Raw genomic sequence first — 22,153 nt, 5'->3', positions numbered from 1 at the left:
ACAATGCACTTTGCATTGTCTTACTCTTTGGATGATGCCACCCCACTGCCTAGGTATGCAGGCCAACATTTCCCCTGATCAGAAGACTTTTCTGTTGCAGGCTTAATCATTTACGGCTGAGTGGACTGGAGCAACATGAAATGAAGTGTTTTGCTTACGAGTACAACATGCCACCTAGTATGGGAATTGAACCCACGATCAAGTAATCTAACTAATAGGTCACTTGCCTTCATTTACGTATGTCTGTATGTATGTATATATGATATCTTCCTTGTATTGTTGTTCAGAAATGATACTTATCACTTACGTTATTAAGCTACCTGGTGGGGTGGTTAAATTTCTAAATTAAAGAATAGAAAGGTCATCGAATTGACCCCTGTTTCAGATACAAAGCTATTTGATATTCTTAATGAGCTGCATGGTTCGAAACCTATTCACCTGACAAGTCAAGATGATTATCTGGTTTCAATTTCCAGTTGATGAACAAGTTTATTTCAATCATACACCCCTGGAAAGATACAAACATTACATATCTGATCTCATCTTCCTTTTTGGGATAAAGGCCTTCCTGTCTAACCCTAAAAGAAACCAACATTATTTGATATTCTTATAGTGTACTTCTACTATTATTACCCTGCAAGCATATCCAACCACCAATAAACTACATGCCACTTTTTTCATCCAGTTTGTTTATTTGCTTGATTTCTTTAACCCTTGGCATTTAAACCAGCCATATCTGGTCCCAATATTCTTCCTGTTTTACGTTCAAACTGGTTAGATTTAACCTCTTACACCTGCCCTCAAATTTCATTCTAAAAATATACAATCACATCAAGATAATACATGGTTGATTCAAAACAATGTGAATAGGTAAGTATTACATTTGACTAAGTAATCTGAATTCAAAAGGGTTAAGTTTCTATTTAGATAAACTACTAAAGCTATGAAATCCAGATTTTTTTTTTAAATAATATTTTTGTTTTATAAAATGTTGGTGTTTTGTAGCCAGCTATTTTAATATTCAGAAACTCTGCCAGACTCGTCTGGCACCTGTAGCGCCGCCCCGACTGGCCTCGTGCCGGTGGCACGTAAAAAGCACCATCCGTTCGTGGCCGTTGCCAGCCTCGCCTGGCCCTTGTGCCGATGGCACATAAAAAGCACCATCCGATCGTGGCCGTTTGCCATACTCGTCTGGCACCTAAAAAGCACCCATTACACTCATGGAGTGGTTGGCGTTAGGAAGGGCATCCAGCCGTAGAAACATTGCCAGATCAGACTGGAGCCTGGTGCAGCCTTCTGGCTTCCCAGACCCCAGTTGAACCGTCCAACCCATGCTAGCATGGAAAGCGGACGCTAAACGATGATGTAAGCTATGGACACATAAGAGGTGCAGCAATATCAAAGGAAGGCTAACTGGGAAGATAGTTTTTGTATGTGGCAAATGCTCAGGAGCATTAAACACTAAAAATGTGCAGAGAACAGCTTCTGTCACATTCCAGGGAGAAAAACTACAAGTAGTTGATTGCTTCCATTACCTAGGTGACCAAGTCAGTAGCAGGGGGTGGGGGTGCTCTGAAAGTGTAGCTGCTAGAAAAAGAATAGCCTGGGCAAAGTTCAGAGAGCTCCTACTTCTGCTGGTGACAAAGGGCCTCTCGCTCAGAGTAAAAGGTAGACAGTGTGACGCATGTGTATGAACAGCCATGCTACATGGCAGTGAAACATGAGCTGTGACTGCTGAGGACATGCATAAGCTTGCAAAGAATGAAGCCAGTATGCTCTGCTGGATGTGTAATGTCAGTGTGCATTCATGACAGAGTGTAAGCACCCTGAAAGAAAAGTTGGACTTAAGAAGCATCAGATGAGGTGTGCAAGAGAGATGACTGCGCTAGTATAGTCATGTGTTGCAAATGGATGAGGACAGCTGTGTGAAAAAGTGCCACACCCTAGCAGTTGAGGGAACCTGTGGAAGAAGTAGACCCAGGAAGACCTGGGATGGGTGGTGAAGCACGACCTTCGAACATTGGACCTCACTGAGATATGCTGTGCTTGAGAAGACCCGACAAGCCAAGTGAAACCATAACTCATGGCCTGTGCCATTGGTGTATAACCAGCCCACTTATGAGTACCCTTCATTCATTGGACAATAAACTTTTCTTGTGAAGACCTGTTGAGGCAAGTGAAACCAAAATCGCTGACGTGGCCAATAACAGTACCACCTGATTGGCACTCGTGTCAGTGGAACGTTAAAAGCACCATCCAAAATGTGTTCGTTGCCAGGGCCCCTGACTGGCTCCCGTGCTGGTGGCACATAAAAAGCATTATTCGAGTGTGGTTGTTGCCAGTGCTGCTGGACTAGCTCCCGTGCAGGTGGCACATATAAAACACCTTTTGTGTGTGGTCGTTGCCAGTACCGCCTTACTGGCCCTTGTGCCAGAGGCACATAAAAGCATCCACTACACTCTCGGAGTGGTTGGTGTTAGGAAGGGCAACCAGCTGTAGAAACTTTGCCAGATCAGATTGCAGCCTTCTAGCTCACCAGTCCTCAGTCAAACCGTCCAACCCATGCCAGCATGGAAAGCAGACGTTAAACGACGATGATGATAAGAGTGAGGCACTGGTTGTATGTAATCAAAATCTATTTCTAAAAAAAAATGAAATGCAGCAGAAATATGTTTTTAAACATAATAATATAGCAACATAATTTATTTCAGATACTGGCTGCTATAATTGTTGCCAAAATATTAACAACTTGCTACATATGTAGGGAAAAATTTCATTTTGTTTTGGTTAATATTAGGTCAATTATTTGGCATATGGAATGGTGTTGTGGAAGAGGTGCACAGCAAACATAGCTGCACTTGTTGAATAGTTAATGTTTAAACTGTACAGCACTGTATATCCTCCTCTCATCATCATCACCATCATCATAATTTAGCAACCACTTTTCTATGCTTGCCTGGGTCAGGTGGAATTTGTTGAGGCAGATTTTCTACAGTTGGATGCTCTTCCTGTTACCAATCCTCACCTGTTTCCAAGCAAGGTAACATTTTCTCCATAGCCAGATATGTTCTTCATGGAAGTGTGAAAACAGACAATCTTGCTTGTATGACAATGATGATCATTTACAACCATCTAGAGAAAGGTAAACACACACACAGACATACACACATACATACACACATACATACATACATACATGCATGCATACACACATACATACATACATACATATATACACACACACACACATACATACATACATCCCCACTCATCATACATACACACATACAAAGACCTATCAGTTTCCATCCCCCAAATCTGCTCACAAGGTTTTGGCTGGCCATGGGCTATAGTAGAAGACACCTGACTAAGGTACCACACAGTGGGACTGAAGCCAAGACAACATGGTTTGGGAGCAAGCTTTTTATCCATACAGCCACACATCCACACTTTTATCCAGTCATCATCATCTTCATTTAACATCCATTTTCCATGCTGGCATGGCTTGAACAATTAGGGCGGAGTTGGCCAGCCGGGAGCTGTCCAAACTCCAGTTTTGTGTTTTGGGATGGTTGTAAATGATCATCATTGTCATATAAGCGAGGTTGTTAGTTTTCACTCTTCCATGAACAACATAACTAGCCATGAGGAAATGTTACCTTGCTTGGAAATAGGTGAGGATTGGCAACAGGAAGAGCATCCAACTGTAGAAAATCTGCCCCAACAAATTCCACCTGACCCATGCAAGCATAGAAAAGTGGATGTTAAACAACAACAGTGTGTGTTCTGTAATTTTTTTCTTGATTCCATCACTGTTTTATTATACCTAATGAACTCCAGTCATTTGTTTCCTTATAATGCCACTGCCTAATATTATCTTAACCCTTTCGTATTCAGATTATTTTGTCAAATGTAATGTTTTTTCATTGACATTGTTTATAATTAATCATACTTTATTTTGTAGCTATAAAGTTTTCATGATGAGGTTGTATATTTCTAGAATGGCATTGAAGGGTAGGTGTGATAGGTTGGATCTGACTAGTTAGAACATAAAGCAGGTAGAATATTTGGGCTGGATATGGCCTGTTTAAATACTAAAGGGTTAAGCCAATCATGAGTGACGTGCAGGTTACAGAACCTTCTGAATGGCACACCTAACAAAAAAGTTACCTTGAATTGCTTTTTCAGTTGTGCTGTCCAACTAATGATGAAGTATGTCTCATGAAGCCCACCTTTCAAAAGAGGTTTCTCATCATGCCTGTTCTCAGCTGTGGCAGCAGCACTATTTAAATTTTTGTTAATTATTCACCCAATCATCTTTAATATTTCTTCTTCTGATCTGCGATGATCAGGGCTGCACCAGGTTCCATTTTCGGTTTATTTTCTACAGCTCAATGCTTTTTCTAATGCCAACCACTTTACAGAGTGTACTAGATGCTTTTTACATGGTACCATCACCAGTGCTTTTTACATTCCACCATCATCAGTGCTTTTTCCATGGTACCATCATCAATGCTTTTTATGTGGTACCATCACCAGTGCTGTTTATGTGGCACCATCACCAGTGCTGTTTATGTGGCACCATCACCAGTGCTGTTTATGTGACACCATCACCAGTGCTGTTTACGTGGCACCATCACCAGTGCTGTTTACGTGGCACCATCACCAGTGCTGTTTATGTGGTACCATCACCAGTGCTGTTTACGTGGCACCATCACCAGTGCTGTTTACGTGGCACCATCACCAGTGCTGTTTATGTGGCACCATCACCCGTACTTTTTACATGGCACCATCACCAGTGATTTTTACGTGGCACTATCATCAGTACTTTTTACGTGGTGCTATCACCATTACTTTTTACATATGTTGTTTATGTGGCACCAGCATCAGTGCTTCTAGTTATGATATTTTGTTAGATGTGTAAATGTTGCAATATGGATCAAAAGATTATGAGGCTAAACCGTATTACAGCCATTGCGTTGTTTCTAGACAAGTCAGAGAATTACTCTGTTTGATTTAGACTGTTGAGCTGAAAATTGTTATTAATCCTTGGATTTAGCTGTAATAAGAGTAAACAACTGTAAAAATACTTCAACAGTTTTGAAGCAATTATCTAAATTAAAAAACAGAAAATGTATTATGATTTTTATTATGGTTTTTTTTTTTCTTTCCTGGAAGTATTGAGATAAAGAGTTCTTAAAGCAAAACCTCTCGGAATTTTGGTGCAAAGAATCTAAAATGGAACTTATGTAAAAAAATGGTTTTTGGTATTAATGCATTTTTATCCACATATGTAGAAAAGATGTTAAACTGAGAAATTTGAGAGGAATGTGGTTAATGTTGAATAATGTGAGTTATATATATATATATATATATTAAATGTTGGCTCCTAGTTCATACTGAGTTACATCATAGAGGTATGACTCATCAAGACATTATGCCAACAACAAGCAGTAGATTTTCCTGGACTGTAATATTAACTGAATAGAAACAGAAACGGGGAGAAAAGAAAAATAAAAAAAAATAAAAAATAAAAAAAACAGTTAAAAGGAAAAGAAAGATTCATTTCTGTAGTTGAATGCTGACGGTTAAGAAACTGGTGGAGTGTTACAGAGTCTGTAAATTGCTGCCATTGCAAATCTGAATCTACAGTCAAAGAAAAAAAAAAAAAAAAAAAAAAAGAAAAGAAAGAAAGAAATGTGTTCTTCATGCAAGCACCACCAACCTGCTCAAACCATTTGTATTAAGGAACTTAATGTCTCACACATTCCTCGCAAGATCATCATCATTATAATCATTATCACCACCATCATCATTATCATTTTTAGTATTCCTATGCTTTCTTTTTCTTCTTCTTCTTATTATTATTATCATCATTATTATTATCATCATCATTATTGTTATATTAAAGGGTGGTTGATTGGCAGATTAGTAGAGTAACTGAGTGTCTTGAGGTATTTAGTTATTTCCCAAGTTCAAATACCAGCAAAGTCAACTGCGTTAGATTTGACAAAATAAAGTACCAGTGAAATATTAGGATTAATAAAACAACAGGCTGAAGCAGTGAGCTGGCAGAATTGTTAACATGCTGGGTACTTAGAGGCATTTCACCTGTTTTTATGTTCTGAGTTCGAATCCTTCCAAGGTCAACTTTGCCTTTTGGGGTTGATAAAATAAGTATCAGTTGAGCCGTGAGGTTGATATAATCAACTTAGCCCCTCTCGTGAAATTGCTGGCCTTGTGTCAAAATTTTTAAGGCGCAGGAGTGGCTGTGTGGTAAGTAGCTTGCTTACCAACCACATGGTTCCGGGTTCAGTCCCACTGCATGGCACCTTGGGCAAGTGTCTTCTACTATGGCCTCGTGAGTGGATTTGGTAGATGGAAACTGAAAGAAGCCCGTCATGTATATGTATATATATATATGTGTGTGTGTGTGTGTATGTTTGTATGTCTGTGTTTGTCCCCCTCAACATTGCTTGACAACCGATGCTGGTGTGTTTACGTTCCTGTAACTTAGCAGTTCAACAAAAGAGACCGATAGAATAAGTACTAGGCTTCCAAAGAATAAGTCCTGGGGTCGATTTGCTCGACTAAAGGTGGTGCTCCTGCATGGCCACAGTCAAATGACTGAAACAAGTAAAAGAGTAAAGAGTATAATAAACAGATTGTTCCCTCCTTAATTTTTCTAGCCTTATTTTCTAGTGCTTATTTCAGAAATTCTTACATCAGGGTGGTAGATTTGCAGAACCATTTGGGTGTCTGCAAAGTGCTTTGCACTATTTGTTTCAGCTCTTGACATTTTTAGTTCAAATCCTGCCAAGGTTCACTTTGTTTTTTATCCTTCTGGAGTTGATAAAAATAAAATACCATTCAAGTACTGGGAAAGATATAATCAAACACTTGTCTTCTTCCAAAATTTCTGGCTTAGAGCCAAAATGATGGTGATGGTGGTAGCAGTTGCAGTGGCATCTGTACAAGAAATTATTATTTGGCAAAATCATTAGCATGTCAGACAAAATACCATGCAGTATTTGGTCCTGCACTTTAAGTTCTGGGTTCAAGTTCTGCTGAGGTCAACTTGCCTATCATCTTTCCAAAGCTGTTAAATTAATGCACCAAATCAAGAAGTCATGTATTAGCGTCATTTTAATTAATTGCTTTCTCCATTCAAAATCACTGATATTGTTATATGCATTATTAGTTGAGGCAGCAACCTGACTCAGTTGTTAGTATATCAGACAAAATGCTTAGCAGCATTTCGTCTGACTCTTTACATTCTGAGTTCAAGCCCTGTCAAGGTCAACTTAGCTTTTCAGCATTTTAGAGTCAATAAAATAAGTACTAGTTGAGCACTAACATCAGTGAAATCACCAAGCCACCTCCCCTTAAAATTGCTGGCCTTGTGCCAAAATTTAAAACCTCATCATCATTGTCATTTTTTAACATCCACTCTTTCTGATGCTCTAACCACAGAGCCATGCACCTTCTCAAATCAGCATAACATCTGACAGAATAACCTGAAGGCTGAAAGGTTAAAACAAGAAGTTTGTATCCAAGGGCAGTCACAGTTACGTTGTATCAAAAGGGTTAAGGGCGAGCTGGCAGAAACGGTATTTCGTCTGCCGCTATGTTCTGAGTTCAAATTCCGCTGAGGTTGACTTTGCCTTTCATCCTTTCGGGGTCAATTAAATAAGTACCAGTTACGTACTGGAGTCGATATAATCAACTTAATCTATGTGTCTGTCCTTGTTTGTCCTCTCTGTGTTTAGCCCCTTTGTGGGTAGTAAAGAAATAGGTATTTTGTCTGCTGCTATGTTCTGAGTTCAAATTCCACCGAGGTCGACTTTGTCTTTCATCCTTTCAGGGGTCGATTAAATAAGTACCAGTTACACACTGGGGTCGATATAATTGACTTAATCCATTTGTCTGTCCTTGTTTGTCCTCTCTGTGTTTAGCCCCTTGTGGGTAGTAAAGAAATAGGTTAAGATACCCATTACTCACTTTGGAACCTGATACACAAACTGGTCATATTTAGTTCAGTTCAGCCCCTCCTCCATCACTTTATGCTCCCTTCTGTTTTCACAGACTTTCAACTACTCAGATTTTGTATAATTATGTGTCATTACCTCATTGCTCAGAATTAATTTCATTCACCACCTAATTTTGATGGAAGTAAAAGTACACCATGAGAGTAAAATGGTGGAGTTACCTACTAACCAAATGACTGTGTATTTAAAACTTTTTATTGTAGCCATGCTATTGTGTCCCACCACCAATACTCCAAGCAAGGCACATGACTCTGCTTGGTCCAGTTAACCTGACTGAGCAAAAGAAACAAGTTTCACTTCCTACTTACTTCACAGTTGAGTGATTACTGGCAGGAAGGTCATCCAGCTGTTAAATATAATTGTTCTTACATTTAATGTTAAAGATAATTGCTCTTATGTGAAGGCATGTGGCTTTGTGGTTTGGGTATCAGGTTCATCATTGTCAGGTCAGGAATTCGATTCAAGGTGACATGTTGTGTCCTTGAGCAAGATACTCTATTTCACAAATGAGCTGTACCAGTAATTCAAAGTGCCACATTCTGTGTCACACTGAATCTCCCCGAGAACTAATTTTAGGGTATGTATGTTTGTGGATTGTTCAACTACTTAAAGATAATTGCTCTTATGTGAAGGCATGTGGCTTTGTGGTTTGGATATCAGGTTCACCATTGTCAGGTCAGGAATTTGATTCAAGGTGACATGTTGTGTCCTTGAGCAAGATACTCTATTTCACAAATGAGCTGTATCAGTAATTCAAAGTGCCACGTTCTGTGTCACACTGAATCTCCCTGAGAACTAATTTTAGGGTATGTATGTTTGTGGAGTGTTCAACTACTTGTATGTTAATTTCACAAGCAGGCTGTTCCCTCATAATTTTTCAACTCATGCAAACATAAAAAAAATTAATGGAAGCAAATCTGTTACCAATATCTATCTATTAGCATCATGTATTTTACTACTCCTGTATCACATTCTCTCATATTTCATTCATAAATCATTTGTCCATATTTCCTTATACATCACTAATGTACCCACTCTTCACCACTTACGCAGCACCTCCTGCCATTGACTTTATTCTATATGTTCCACAAATCCTTAATCATGTTGACATAACTATAGGTTTTTTTGGGGTTTTTTTTTTAAAGAAGACAAAATACATTCTGTAGTTAGTTTTAATTATATATTTGATTTTGTTCCTTTTTTTATTTTTTCAGGAATGGACCAGCACCATTTAGAGAGTGCCAGGACCAAAGTTGCTGGGAATCCAGTGTTGCAAAAGCTTATCAAAGATTATGCCAACTCAGTCTGGGATGTTCTCCATGCTAAGTAAGTCTGATATGAGTGCATATGCATATATGCAAAGTCTGATTTTTTGTTTCTTTATGATCATAAGCAACGGAAACCATTATCTCACTATAATAACGATATTTTGTTTGTTTCAATTCTCTTCAGACCCATCGACCGGCATAAGTTGGTAAAGGAGATTGAGGCATCTTCTGAGAAACTTCTATCTCTGATACAGGAATCAGAAGAATGTCATTTTATTCAAGACTATACAACTGCAGTACTGGCTTGTTACATTGCTTGCATCGAAACCTCCAGTCTTGCCAGATGTTTCAAAAAGGTAAACCACAATTTTGTACCAAAACACAAATGACTGAATGATTAACAATACTTGATTATTGATCTGAAATGCTCCTGTTTTTCTTATTTATTTAACCTTTTAGTATTCAAACCAGCCATATCCAGCCTAAATATTCTATCTGTTTTATGTTCAAACTGGCCAGATCTGGCCTCTGCCATCTACCTTATAATGTTATTCTAAAAATAAACAATTACATCTTTGAAATCTTGAAGCTATTAGACAGTGCATGATCGATTTAAAACAATGTGAACAGATAAGCATTAGATTTGATCTGCTTTAGAATCTAAGCATTAGATTTGAGTAATCTGAATGCTAAAGGGTTAAAATATTGGGTTGTCTGGAAAGTTCGTGCTGATTTTTAAAGGAAAGAAAAAGGTCAATAAATGCTTGCCATTACATTTTTAATCAACCAAATATGAACCATTTTGTTGCAAAATGCGTCTCCATCTTTCCTTTAGCTTGAAAATACCCTCTTCCCAGAATTGAGGTGGTTTCATGGCAAAGAATTCATCAAGGTATCTTTTTACGTCATCCAGAGAATTGAAATTTTTATCATTAAGACTATTCTGCAGAAACCTGAATAAGTGGAAATCCAGAGGAGCAATATCTGGTGAATATGGAGGGTGGGGTAACACATCCCAGCCGAGTTGCAGCAATTTTTGTCTGGTTCCCAAAGCATCAAGTGCTAAAAACGAACTTTCTTATCTTCCATTTTAAAGGGTTACAGAATTAACACAGGTTATAGGAACATAAACCTTCTTCCATGAAAAGACAGCTTAAACTGTGCTTTAAATGGAGGTGTAGTCAAATCCTATTTTATGGACTCAACCATGTTCTAAAATAAGTCGAAAGGTAAGCTACTATAAATTGGCACAAACTTTCCGGACAACCTAATACATATGACAATCTTTAAGAACCATGTAAGCAATTGTTTAGAAGAGTCACTGGCTGTAAAACACATTAAAGCAAGCCTGCCCTTACGTATTGAAACTTGTACACTTATCTAACTCATTGTTGAATAATGTGAAACAGATTATGCAAAACTTTTTATAAAGAAAATGTATTTGGTTATATAATCTGCATTATGTGGGGATTTGATTTAGAAATTACAATTTAATTATCTTTATAGAGGTAATTAGATTTGTTAATATTTAGAACAAGTTTTTCTTCAAACAAACTTTGTATGTGCCAGGGTCAAATTGAGCAAGTTTTAGTTTCAACTAAAATAAGCTCACATGGAAAGCCTTGACCCTGGCTTTAAACTGATTAATAAAATTCAAGGAAAGCTAATTATAAACTAACAAATAAAGACACAGAACATGCCATACTACATTAAACTGTTTACTGAAGCATGGAACATGTTTTTTCTATTTACGTTAGTGTGTTTGTGACACAGTTAAATGGTTGTTATTATTAGGAAGGACAGGTATCCACTAAACACTGTGTATTCGCTTTTGCAAAAATATCAAAAAAAATTACGGAGATGTACTTGCATAGCAAGTACGAAGTTTTGTCAGTTGAACAAGTCGCGGTCTGAAAGTGACGAAAATATCTTGACAAATTAAATTTAAATGTTGAAGTGAATCTAACGGTTTTGTGTGTTTCTTAAATGGCTTATAAACACCTCCCACGCTGCAATTGTTTTCGTTCCAGCACATGATCTCAGATCAAAAAAATTCTTTTAAATAAATGTGAAATGTATTTTTAATTGGATATTTAAACAATATCCAATCCTTATATTTTCAATATTTTTACTGTTTTAAATTCCAGGATGGCTTTCATATATATTAATCTAGAGAGTGGCATACTATTAGAACAATTATTTTTACAGCTGGATGTTCATGGTTCACTGTTCACTCAAGCATGAAGCAGTAGTGGAATTAGTCACCCTCCATACATACCATGTTGTCTCATCGTTATAAGGTTTGAATTCACAAGCATGTGGTTAGTAGCCCCACAACTTAACATCATGGCTGTTGTGTTTTTTGTTAAAAAACATGTGTTAAGTCAACCAATCTTTCATTTGTTTATTTTTCTAAAGATTTTAAAATTTTCTATAAATCACTACTGAAATTCAATAAATGTCTGTTTGTCTTTCAGCTCTTGGAACCAATACCACATGCCCTGTTGATGGAAGAGATAAGCTTTGTGTTTCTCAGTCATTTATCCTCTGACACGCATATGACTTCTGCCACAATGAGTAAATGTAAGCAGTTCAGCTCATTCTTATCTCTCTCCACAATATTTATTTCCTATTGGGAAATGTTTCACATTGTAAACCTTATCTACCTTGTTATGTTTTGGTCAATCACTATGTTTCGAATAATACAATCTCCATTTTTCATCTGATGCAATACTTGTCATGTTTATGCTTTGTGTACTTAGACTGTATTGACCTCACTGAATGGCATTTCACACATGAAATATTATGGGGCACTGGCAGAGCTGCATGGTTAAGAAGCTTGCTTCCTGTCAAGTTTTGTAATTTACTTAGCATAGGTATAGGAACAAGGATCAAATAGCCGTAAACTGCAAATTTCTATCTTGCTGTAATGGAAGCACAACTAACAGCGGAATGTATGAGAAGGGGTCACAACACCAACTGTGATCCCATAGTTTTTGTGTCCCTGTTTATTTTAATTGTAATATATAAAAGGCACCATTCGAGCGTGATTGTTACCAGCGTCGCCTTAAAGAGCACCATCCGAGCGTGATTGTTGCCGGAGCAGCTATCTGGCCTCCGTGCCAGTGGCATGTAAAAGACACCATTCGAGCGTGATCGTTACCAGCATCGCCTTACCGGCACCTGTGCTGGTGGCATGTGTAAAAGATTCAAGCGAGGTCGTTGCCAGTACCGCCTTACTGGCCCCGTGCCAGTGTCACGTAAAAGCACCTACTGCACTCTCTGAGTGGTTGGCATTAGGAAGGGTATCCAGCTGTAGGAACTCTGCCAGATCGTTGCCAGTACCGCCTTACTGGCCCCGTGCCAGTGTCACGTAAAAGCACCTACTGCACTCTCTGAGTGGTTGGCGTTAGGAAGGGTATCCAGCTGTAGGAACTCTGCCAGATCGTTGCCAGTACCGCCTTACTGGCCCCGTGCCAGTGTCACGTAAAAGCACCTACTGCACTCTCTGAGTGGTTGGCGTAGGAAGGGTATCCAGCTGTAGGAACTCTGCCAGATCGTTGCCAGTACCGCCTTACTGGCCCCGTGCCAGTGTCACGTAAAAGCACCTACTGCACTCTCTGAGTGGTTGGCGTTAGGAAGGGTATCCAGCTGTAGGAACTCTGCCAGATCAAGATTGAAGCCTGGTGCAGCCATCTGGTTCGCCAGCCCTCAGTCATCCATCCAACCCATGCTAGCATGGAAAGCGGACGTTAAACGATGATGATGATAGAAAACAAATGGACAAGTTCAAAAAAAAACTCATGCATGCCGTGTCACTGGTGGTTTTTAATTATTTAAACAAATGTACAGCATGTGTTATATATTCATTAGGAGTTCAATACACAACACTTCTCAGCCATGTGGTCTTCTGGTTCAGTCCCACTGCATGACAGCTTGGGCAGTTGATTTCTGTTAATACCCCAGAGTTGGTAGACGGAAACTGAAAGATACCCATTGCATACGCATGTGTGTGTGTGTTCCCTTGTCATGTGATCGTTGTAAATAAGCATCAGCATCATACATTTCTTACCAGTTTTCCATAACAAGCATTTCTAGCCATGGGTAAATATTCCCTTCCTTGGAAATGGGTGGGCATTGGTGGCAGGAAGGGCATCTGGCTGTTGAAAATCTGCCACAACAAATTCCATCTGGACCGTGAAAATATGGAAAAGGAGATATTAAATAATAATGGTAGTGATACATTACCCCAATATACCTTCCTCGTTTTCCCTTTTAAAATGCTAAATTTGATTTGAGGAAAAATTTGTTGCTTTCTTTAGCAAGTCAGGTGGCCATATAGAAGCTCTCACATCGGTGAGCTGGCAGAAACGTAAGAATACCAGGTGAAATGCTTAGTAGTATTTCGTATGCCGTTACGTTCTGAGTTTAAATTCCGCCAAGGTCGACTTTGCCCTTCATCCTTCGGGGTCGATAAATTAAGTACCAGTTATGCACTGGGGTCGATGTAATCGACTTAATCCCTCTGTCTGTCCTTGTTTGTCCCCTCTATGTTTAGCCCCTTGTGGGCAATAAAGAAATAAGAAGCTCTCACATCGTCTTGAAATAGAATAAGTTTGTGTTGTAAGGATAAAAAAAAAATGTATGATAGTAATATTTTACTTTACTATCTTGGTTTTTTTATGTTGTTAAAAAGAAGGAATTTATAGATTGATCACATTGAAAATAGAATCTTATTTTGTCACCATAATTAAGACCTTAAGCCTATCCGGAGCTCCTGCCATATGTAATGTTTGCAGTTATTTACTATGTGTCATAAACAACAAAGCCTGTTCATTGTTATATTGTCGATGCATTATTCTTAAGCCCTGCCCTCCCAATGGAGCATAAGCCATCAACATTTTTCACTGATCTTGACTCTGGGCTGTCATTTCTTCTTCTTTCCAGCTTCTATCCTACCTCCAGCTATTTTAAGGATGTCCTCTCCTCCATGTGAAAACACATGGCTCGGTGTTTAGAGCATCGGGCTCACAATAATGAGGTAGTGAGTTTGATTACTGGACCGGGTTGTGTGTTGTGTTCTTGAGCAAGACACTTTATTTCACATTGCTCCATTTCACTCAGCTGTAGAAATGAGTTGCGATGTCACTGGTGCCAAGCTGTATCAACCTTTGCCTTTCTCTTGGATAACATCAATGGCATGGAGAGTGGAGGCTAGTATGCATGGGCAACTGCTGGTCATCCACAAACAACTTTGCCTGAACTTGTGCCTTGGAGTGTAACTTTCCAGGTGCAATCCCATGGTCATTCATGACCAAAGGGGATTTTTACCCATTACCCTCTCCTCCACCTCCCTTATGGGGGTTCCAGGTCAGGGCTTGACATGTGTATCCCTTCTACTCTTAGGTCTTCCTCTCTCAGGTCTTGGTTTTGAAATGTCATCGATGCTTCTGTAACTTTGTTTTTTGTTTCTAGTTAAGGGTGTTGGCCCTTTGCAAACCCATTTTCAGCCTGGGGATGAAGTGGTTCATATTATTCTCTTTACTCTCTTTTACTCTTTTACTTGTTTCAGTCATTTGACTGCGGCCATGCTGGAGCACCGCCTTAAATCGAGCAACTCGACCCCGGGACTTATTCTTTTGTAAGCCCAGTACTTATTCTATCGGTCTCTTTTGCCGAACCGCTAAGTTACGGGGACATAAACACACCAGCATCGGTTGTCAAGCAATGCTAGGGAGACAATCACAGACACACAAACACACACACGCATATATATATATACATATATACGACGGGCTTCTTTCAGTTTCCGTCTACCAAATCCACTCACAAGGCTTTGGTCGGCCCGAGGCTATAGCAGAAGACACTTGCCCAAGGTGCCACGCAGAGGGACTGAACCCGGAACCATGTGGTTGGTAAACAAGCTACTTACCACACAGCCACTCCTGCGCCTATTCTTGCCCTTATCCTTCGACTTGTCCAACATGGGAAACTCTACTGGGAATTTGTGTTCTGTTGGCATAGCTTTCAGGATCATTGACACACACAAGCCATCACACTGCAACAAAGATTGAACCTTGTGGTGGATTCTTATGCTATTACCCTCCAATATTAGATTGATCAGTCATTGAACTATAGCATTATCAATATTTATTTCTTTATTGCTTGCATAGGGCTAAACATAGAAGAGACAAACAAGGACAGACAAAGGGATTAAGTTGATTACATTGACCCCAGTGCATATCATCATCGTCGTTTAACATCTGCTTTCCATACTGGCATGGGTTGGACGGTTTGACTCAGCTGGCAGAAACGTTAGCGTGCCGGGCGAAATGCTTAGCGGTATTTCGTCTGTCGTTACATTCTGAGTTGAAATTCCGCCGAGGTCGACTTTGTCTTTCATCCTTTCGGGGTCGATAAATTAAGTACCAGTTACACACTGGGGTCGAAGTAATCGACTTAACACCTATGTCTGTCCTTGTTAGTTCCCTCTGTGTTTAGCCCCTTGTGGGTAGTAAAGAAATAGGTTTGACTGAGGACTGGTGAGCCAGATGGCTGCACCAGGCTCCAGTGTGATCTAGCAAAGTTTCTACAGCTGGAAGCCCTTCCTAACGCCAACCACTCCGAGAGTGTAGTGGGTGCTTTTATGTGCCACCGGCATGAGGGCCAGTCTGGCAGTACTGGCAATGGCCACGCTCAAATGGTGTTTTTACGTGTCACCTGTACAGGAGCCAGTCCAGCGGCACTGGCAATGCCCTAGCTCAAATGTTGTTTTTCACGTACCACCGGCACAAGTGCCTACATAACTGGTACTTATTTAATTGACCCCGAAAGGATAAAAGGCAAAGTTGACCTCGATGGAATTTGAACTCAGAACATAATGGCAGATGAAGCATTTCGCCCAGTGTGCTAACAATTCTGCCAGTTCGCCGCCCTATACCATTATCAATATTGATCTGTTAACTAACCTTTGACATGACATTTTAGTCTGTTGATAGATCTCTGGCCTTTTCTATTATTATTAGATTGCCAAAAGGTGGTAAGCTGGCAGAATCGTTAGCACGCTGGGTGAAATGCTTAGTGGCATTTCATCGTTCCTTACATTCTAAGTTCAAATTCCACCAAGGTTGACTTAGCCTTTCATCCTTTCAAGGTTGATAAATTAAGTACCAGTGAAATACTGGGGGTCGATGTAATTGACTAGTCCCCTCCCCACAATTTCAGGCCTTGTGTCTTTAGTAGAAAGGATTATTAGATTGCTGATATGTTTTCTTAAGTATTCAATTATTCTGAATTTGTCTCATTTTAACTCATCTGTGTTCTTAACTGTATCAGTAATTTCACTGATTTCTGTTTGTTTGTCTGTTCAGCTGACTGACTAGTAATCATCTTATCAGTATTGATCACTTAAGTGACTTGTGTGTTTAATTAATTAACTTACTTCTCAGTATTAATTAACTGACATTTTACTTTTTTTCTCATCTGAAAACTTTTCATGTTTTCTATTCTTCTGTAATCAGCCTTTTGGTTGTGTTTGTCTCACATGTTGACTTAATTGGTCAGGTTGTCTTGTGATTTGTGAAGTGAGTAACAAATAAGAATTGATTTGGACAGCCATCACGGAAAGTGGATATAAAATGATGATGTAGGATGTAATTTAAAGGAGATTTAACTGCTATTTCTAACAGATTGAGACACTCTGTAAAGGTTTCCTCATTTGGTCTGTTGTCCACGTTGTTTAGCCATCTTTTGTCTGTGTTACCCAGCTGTTGTCGGGATTGTTTATTTGTATGTTATCCTGCATTGGTTAGCTGCCTGTGTTTGTCAAGTGCATTGCTTAAATCTCATGTCTTTATTGTTATTTTGTTTAAGCTCACATCAGCTCTAATCAAGCTGACACATCGTCAAAAACATTTCGGTCATGACCATCCTCTCCTTTTGGATAACTACATTATCCCATGCATCCTCTATTTAAAACAGTAGATTGTAGAAGGCGTTTAGGAAGGGCATCCAGCTGTAGAAACATTGCCAGATAAGACTGGAGCCTGGTGCAGCCTTCAGGCTTCCCAGATCCCCGGTCGAACCGTCCAACCCATGCTAGCATGGAGAACGGACGTTAAACGATGATGATGTAGAACATTTAGTTCATCATCATCTACTGTCTATTTAACCATATTTGCATTAATCAGATGGAATCTTATTGAGGCATATTTTCTACAGCCAGGCCTTTTCATGTTGCTAAACTTCACCAATTTTCAGCTAATGTAATATTTCCCCATGGCCAAACATGTCTTTCAGGAAAGGCTAGAAACAAACAGCATTACTTGTACGTCAGTGATGTGATACCCATTTTTAATCGCAATATGACATTGAGACAAGGGGTAAACACACACACACACACACACACACACACACACACATGTATACATACACATACATTCATGGGCTTCTTTCAGTTTCTTATTTCTTTACTGCCCACAAGGGGCTACATACAGAGGGGACAAACAAAGACAGACAAACGGATTAAGTCGATTATATCGACCCCAGTGCGTAACTGGTACTTATTTCATCGACCCCGAAAGGATGAAAGGCAAAGTCAACCTCAGCGGAATTTGAACTCAGAACGTAATGGCAGACGAAATACCTATTTCTTTACTACCCACAAGGGGCTAAACACAGAGGGAACAGACAAACGGATTGAGTCAATTACATCGACCCTAGTGCATAACTGGTACTTATTTCATTGACCCTGAAAGGATGAAAGGCAAAGTCAACCTCAGCGGAATTTGAACTCAGAACGTAACAGCAGACAAAATACTGCTAAACATTTTGCCTGGCATGCTAACGTTTCTGCCAGCTTGCCGCCTAAAATGGGCTTCTTTCAGTTTTTGTCTTTATGCACAAGACTTTGGTCAGCCAAAGGCTACACTTGAAGGCACCAAAGTGTTGCACAGGGGTACTGAACCCAACCCCACGTAGTTGGGAAGGAAGCTTCTTAACTACAACCATGTCTGCATTTTTAATAGAATTATTGCATAGAGACTCCCTTTTATGATTCAGTAAATATACCGTTCATGAGTTGTCAAGTTGTTCCCATAGTATTTCAGCTTTTGGGGCAAAGGGATTTTTTACCGCTGTTTTCCATCATTTTTGGATTGGTGCTTTCTGCATCCCACTGATCTCATCCCTGTCTATGTCTCAACATCATTGAACTGATCTCTTCTTAGTTACCTAATTACCCTCTTCCCTTTGGCACTTGTGCCAGTGGCATGCGAAAAACAACATTCGAGTGAGGTCATTGCCAAATAGCTGGACTGGCTCTTGTGCAGTTGGCACATAAAAAACACCATTTGAGCGTGGCCATTGCCAGTACCGCCTGACTGGCCCTCGTGCCGCTGGCACGTAAAAGCACTCACTACACTCTTGGAGTGGTTGGCGTTAGGAAGGGAATCCAGCTGTAGAAACTCTGCCAGATCAGATTGGAGCCTGGTGCAGCCATCTGGTTCACCAGTCCTCGATCAAATCGTCCAACCCATGCTAGTATGGAAAGCGGACGTTAAATAATGATGATGATTATATTTTCAAGTGATCCAAACCACTGCATCTTTTTTTCATCTTGCCATTTCAATGTCTCTCTCTCTCTTCCCAACCGACACACTAAATCGTCCTAAAGCTGACTGGTAAGATGGTGAGCTGACAGAATCATTAGCATGTTTGGGTTTTGTATCCCACTAAGATCAACTTTGCTTTTCATCCCTTCAGGGTTGATGAAATAAAATACCGATCAAGTATTGGGGTCAGTGTCCTCTCCCCACCAAATTACTGACCTCGTACCCTGCAATGGACTGGTGTCTCATTCAAGGACAATGTTGTCACCTCATTCACTTACTTGACATGGAAACTAATTAACCAGCTTTATGAGCTCTATAGCTCAAGGAAAAAAAAAATACTGACCATATAGTATTTATACATAATGTCAAGAATTTTGTGAAAGCTCCTCATTTCAGATGAAGACAATTTGCTCTCAATGTGTTTCTGTTTTCTTTTTAATATATGCACGTAGGCAATGAGCTGGCAGAATCGTTAGCACACTGAGCAAAATGCTTGGCTGCATTTCATCTGTCTTTGTTCTGAGTTCAAAATCCACGTGCGTCAACATCAGCATCAAAATAAAAAGCAAATGGAAATTGTGCTGGTGGCATGTGAAAAGCAACATCCGAACGTGGCTGATGCCAGCGATGCCTGACTGGCGTCTGTGTCGCTGACATGTATAAAGCACCAACCGATCATGGCCGTTTGCCAGCCTCCTTTGGCCCCTGTGCTGGTGGCACGTAAAAAGCACCCACTACACTCACGGAGTGGTTGGCATTAGGAAGGGCATCCAGCCTTAGAGACACTGCCAGATCAGACTGGAGCCTGGTGCAGCCTCCTAGCTTCCCAGACTCCAGTCGAACAATCCAATCCATGCTATCATGGAAAACGGCTGTTAAACGATGATGATGATGATGTTGACTTTGCCTTTCATCCTTTTGGAATCGATGAAATAAGTACCTATTTCTTTATTACCCACAAGGGGCTAAACACAGAGGGGACAAACAAGGACAGACATAGGTATTAAGTCGATTACATCGACCCCAGTGCGTAACTGGTACTTAATTTATCGACCCCGAAAGGATGAAAGGCAAAGTCAACCTCGGCGGAATTTGAACTCACAACGTAACGCAGACGAAATACCGCTAAGCATTTCCCCCGGCGTGCTAACGTTTCTGCCAGCTCACGTGCTAACGTTTCTGCCAGCTCACGTGCTAACGTTTCTGCCAGCTTTGGGTGGGGTGTCGATGTAATCAACTGCCCCCCTCCTCCAATGTTGCTGGCCTTGTGCCAAATTTTGAAATCACTATATGCATGTCTCACATCCATACAATACAATTACTCTTATAAAAGGTTTGTATCAGTCATAGTTTGTTGCTTGTTGCAGTTTTCTTGCTGCTCCGGGTCTCATTAATCTTTGTTAATTTTAAAACATTTCTATTTTCAGTCGGTCATTTAATCGAACAGTGTGCAGAAGTGCAGCCATTGATTGTTGATTCCTACCCACAGGTCTGTAATATACTACACAAACACATAAGTTTGGCCCTCAATGTAAACACTACCTCTGACCTTCTCTATTCAACTGTCAAGGTAAACCTTATATTTTCATTGTTCCTTTTATCCCTTTTATTCAAATCTTAGTGAAGGTGCATGGCTTAGTGGTTAAGGTGTTTAGCTCGTGATCATAAATCTGTAAATTTGATTTCTAACAGCCTGTTGTGCCCTTGAGCAAAACACTTTATTTCTCGTTGCTCCAGTTCACTCAGCTGGCTAAAATAAGTGGTACCTGTAATTCAAAGGGCCAGCCTTGTCACATTCTGTATCCTACTGAATCTCTCTGAGAACTATGTTAAGAGCACTCGTATCTGTGGAGTACTCAACCACTTGCGTGTTAATTTCATGAGCAGGTTGTTCCATTGATCTTATCAACTGGAATACTCATTGTCACAAACCAATATTCAGTGCCAATATTCAGTCTCTCATAAAACGGCTGAGTGGATATATATTTCTTTACTACCCACAAGGGGCTAAACACAGAGAAGACAAACAAGGACAGACAAAGGGATTAAGTTGATTACATCGACCCCAGTGCGCAACTGGTACTTAATTTATCGACACCGAAAGGATGAAAGGCAAAGTTGACCTCGGCGGAATTTGAACTCAGAACGTAACGGCAGACGAAAAACGGCCACACATTTCGCCCGGCGTGCTAACATTTCTGCCAGCTCGCCGCCTTAAGTGGCTGAGTGGATATAGTATTAGTTTGCTAGTTTAAAAGCCTTGAGTTCATTTCCTCCGCAAGCATTTTGTTATGTATTTGATCATTACTCTTAATTTTATTTAGTGATTCTACTTTGACATTGAAAGCAAATATCAGATCATCTGGGAAGGTTTTTAAGGAAAAAAGTAACCTGAAATTAGAATATCAAGCATAAAATCACAGCAGATATGATGTTAAGTTGTTGGAGTGTTGGATACATAGGGATATGTTTTAAATCAGGTTACAGTCATTGTTTTATGACTAATACAATAATCTACATACCTTTCAGTCTGCCAGTCAGAGAACAGGTTTTACACCTTTTTGACTGTTGATAAAAAGAATATCTAACTCTAGAAATATTTACTCTGATAATATTACTGCATACACCATCTCATCATTGTAAGAACAATGAAGTACCACTTCATGTACTGTAAAATAACCTAGATTAGAACTTTCACCATACAGCAACAGCCTATATACAGGGTGTCACAGAAGTTGCGCACCACCGTGGTTTTTAAAAGAATACATCCTTATTGATTTCAAAAACACTTTATTGCAATTAATTGTAACAAATGCTCAAATTGAGCACCCTCTACAATAAAACATACAGAAAAAAATATAACAAAATAAAATGCTTTAACCCTTTAGTATTTAAACAGCCATATCTGGCCAAAATAGCTAATCTGTTTTTTGTTCAAACTGACCAGATCCAGGCTCTCACACCTACCCTACAATGTTATTCTACATTAAGTAATTACACCATCAAGATCTTGAAGATATGAGATAATGCATGATTAATTCAAATCAATGTGAATCAGTAAACATTATGTTTGATTGAATAATCTGAACACTAAAGGGTTAATTATTTTAAATGAAAACCAGAATGGTGCGTGACTTCTGGGGCACCCTGTATTTATAGAACTAAGAAATACCATACTAGGCAGGGGCATGGTTGAGTGGCTAAGAAGCTTGCTTCCCAATCATGT

The 22,153-nt window shown here is 39.6% G+C and overlaps 1 protein-coding gene across 1 annotated transcript in view; it reads left to right on the top strand.

The window, feature by feature from the left end:
- Positions 1-22,153, top strand: part of LOC115210784 (thyroid adenoma-associated protein homolog) — a 112,302-nt gene that overhangs the window by 25,587 nt on the left and 64,562 nt on the right. The window contains exons 2-5 of the mRNA XM_029779511.2: positions 9,263-9,374; positions 9,501-9,672; positions 11,794-11,899; positions 20,355-20,497. Of these exons, the coding sequence (XP_029635371.1) occupies positions 9,265-9,374; positions 9,501-9,672; positions 11,794-11,899; positions 20,355-20,497 (531 nt within the window). The 5' untranslated portion in view covers positions 9,263-9,264. The remainder of the gene's footprint in view (positions 1-9,262; positions 9,375-9,500; positions 9,673-11,793; positions 11,900-20,354; positions 20,498-22,153) is intronic.

This window comes from Octopus sinensis, linkage group LG4, assembly GCF_006345805.1.
Source record: "Octopus sinensis linkage group LG4, ASM634580v1, whole genome shotgun sequence".
Lineage (NCBI taxonomy): Eukaryota > Metazoa > Mollusca > Cephalopoda > Octopoda > Octopodidae > Octopus > Octopus sinensis.
The sequence above is the reverse complement of the archived record's forward strand: the minus strand, read 5'-3'. Positions and strand labels throughout refer to the sequence as shown.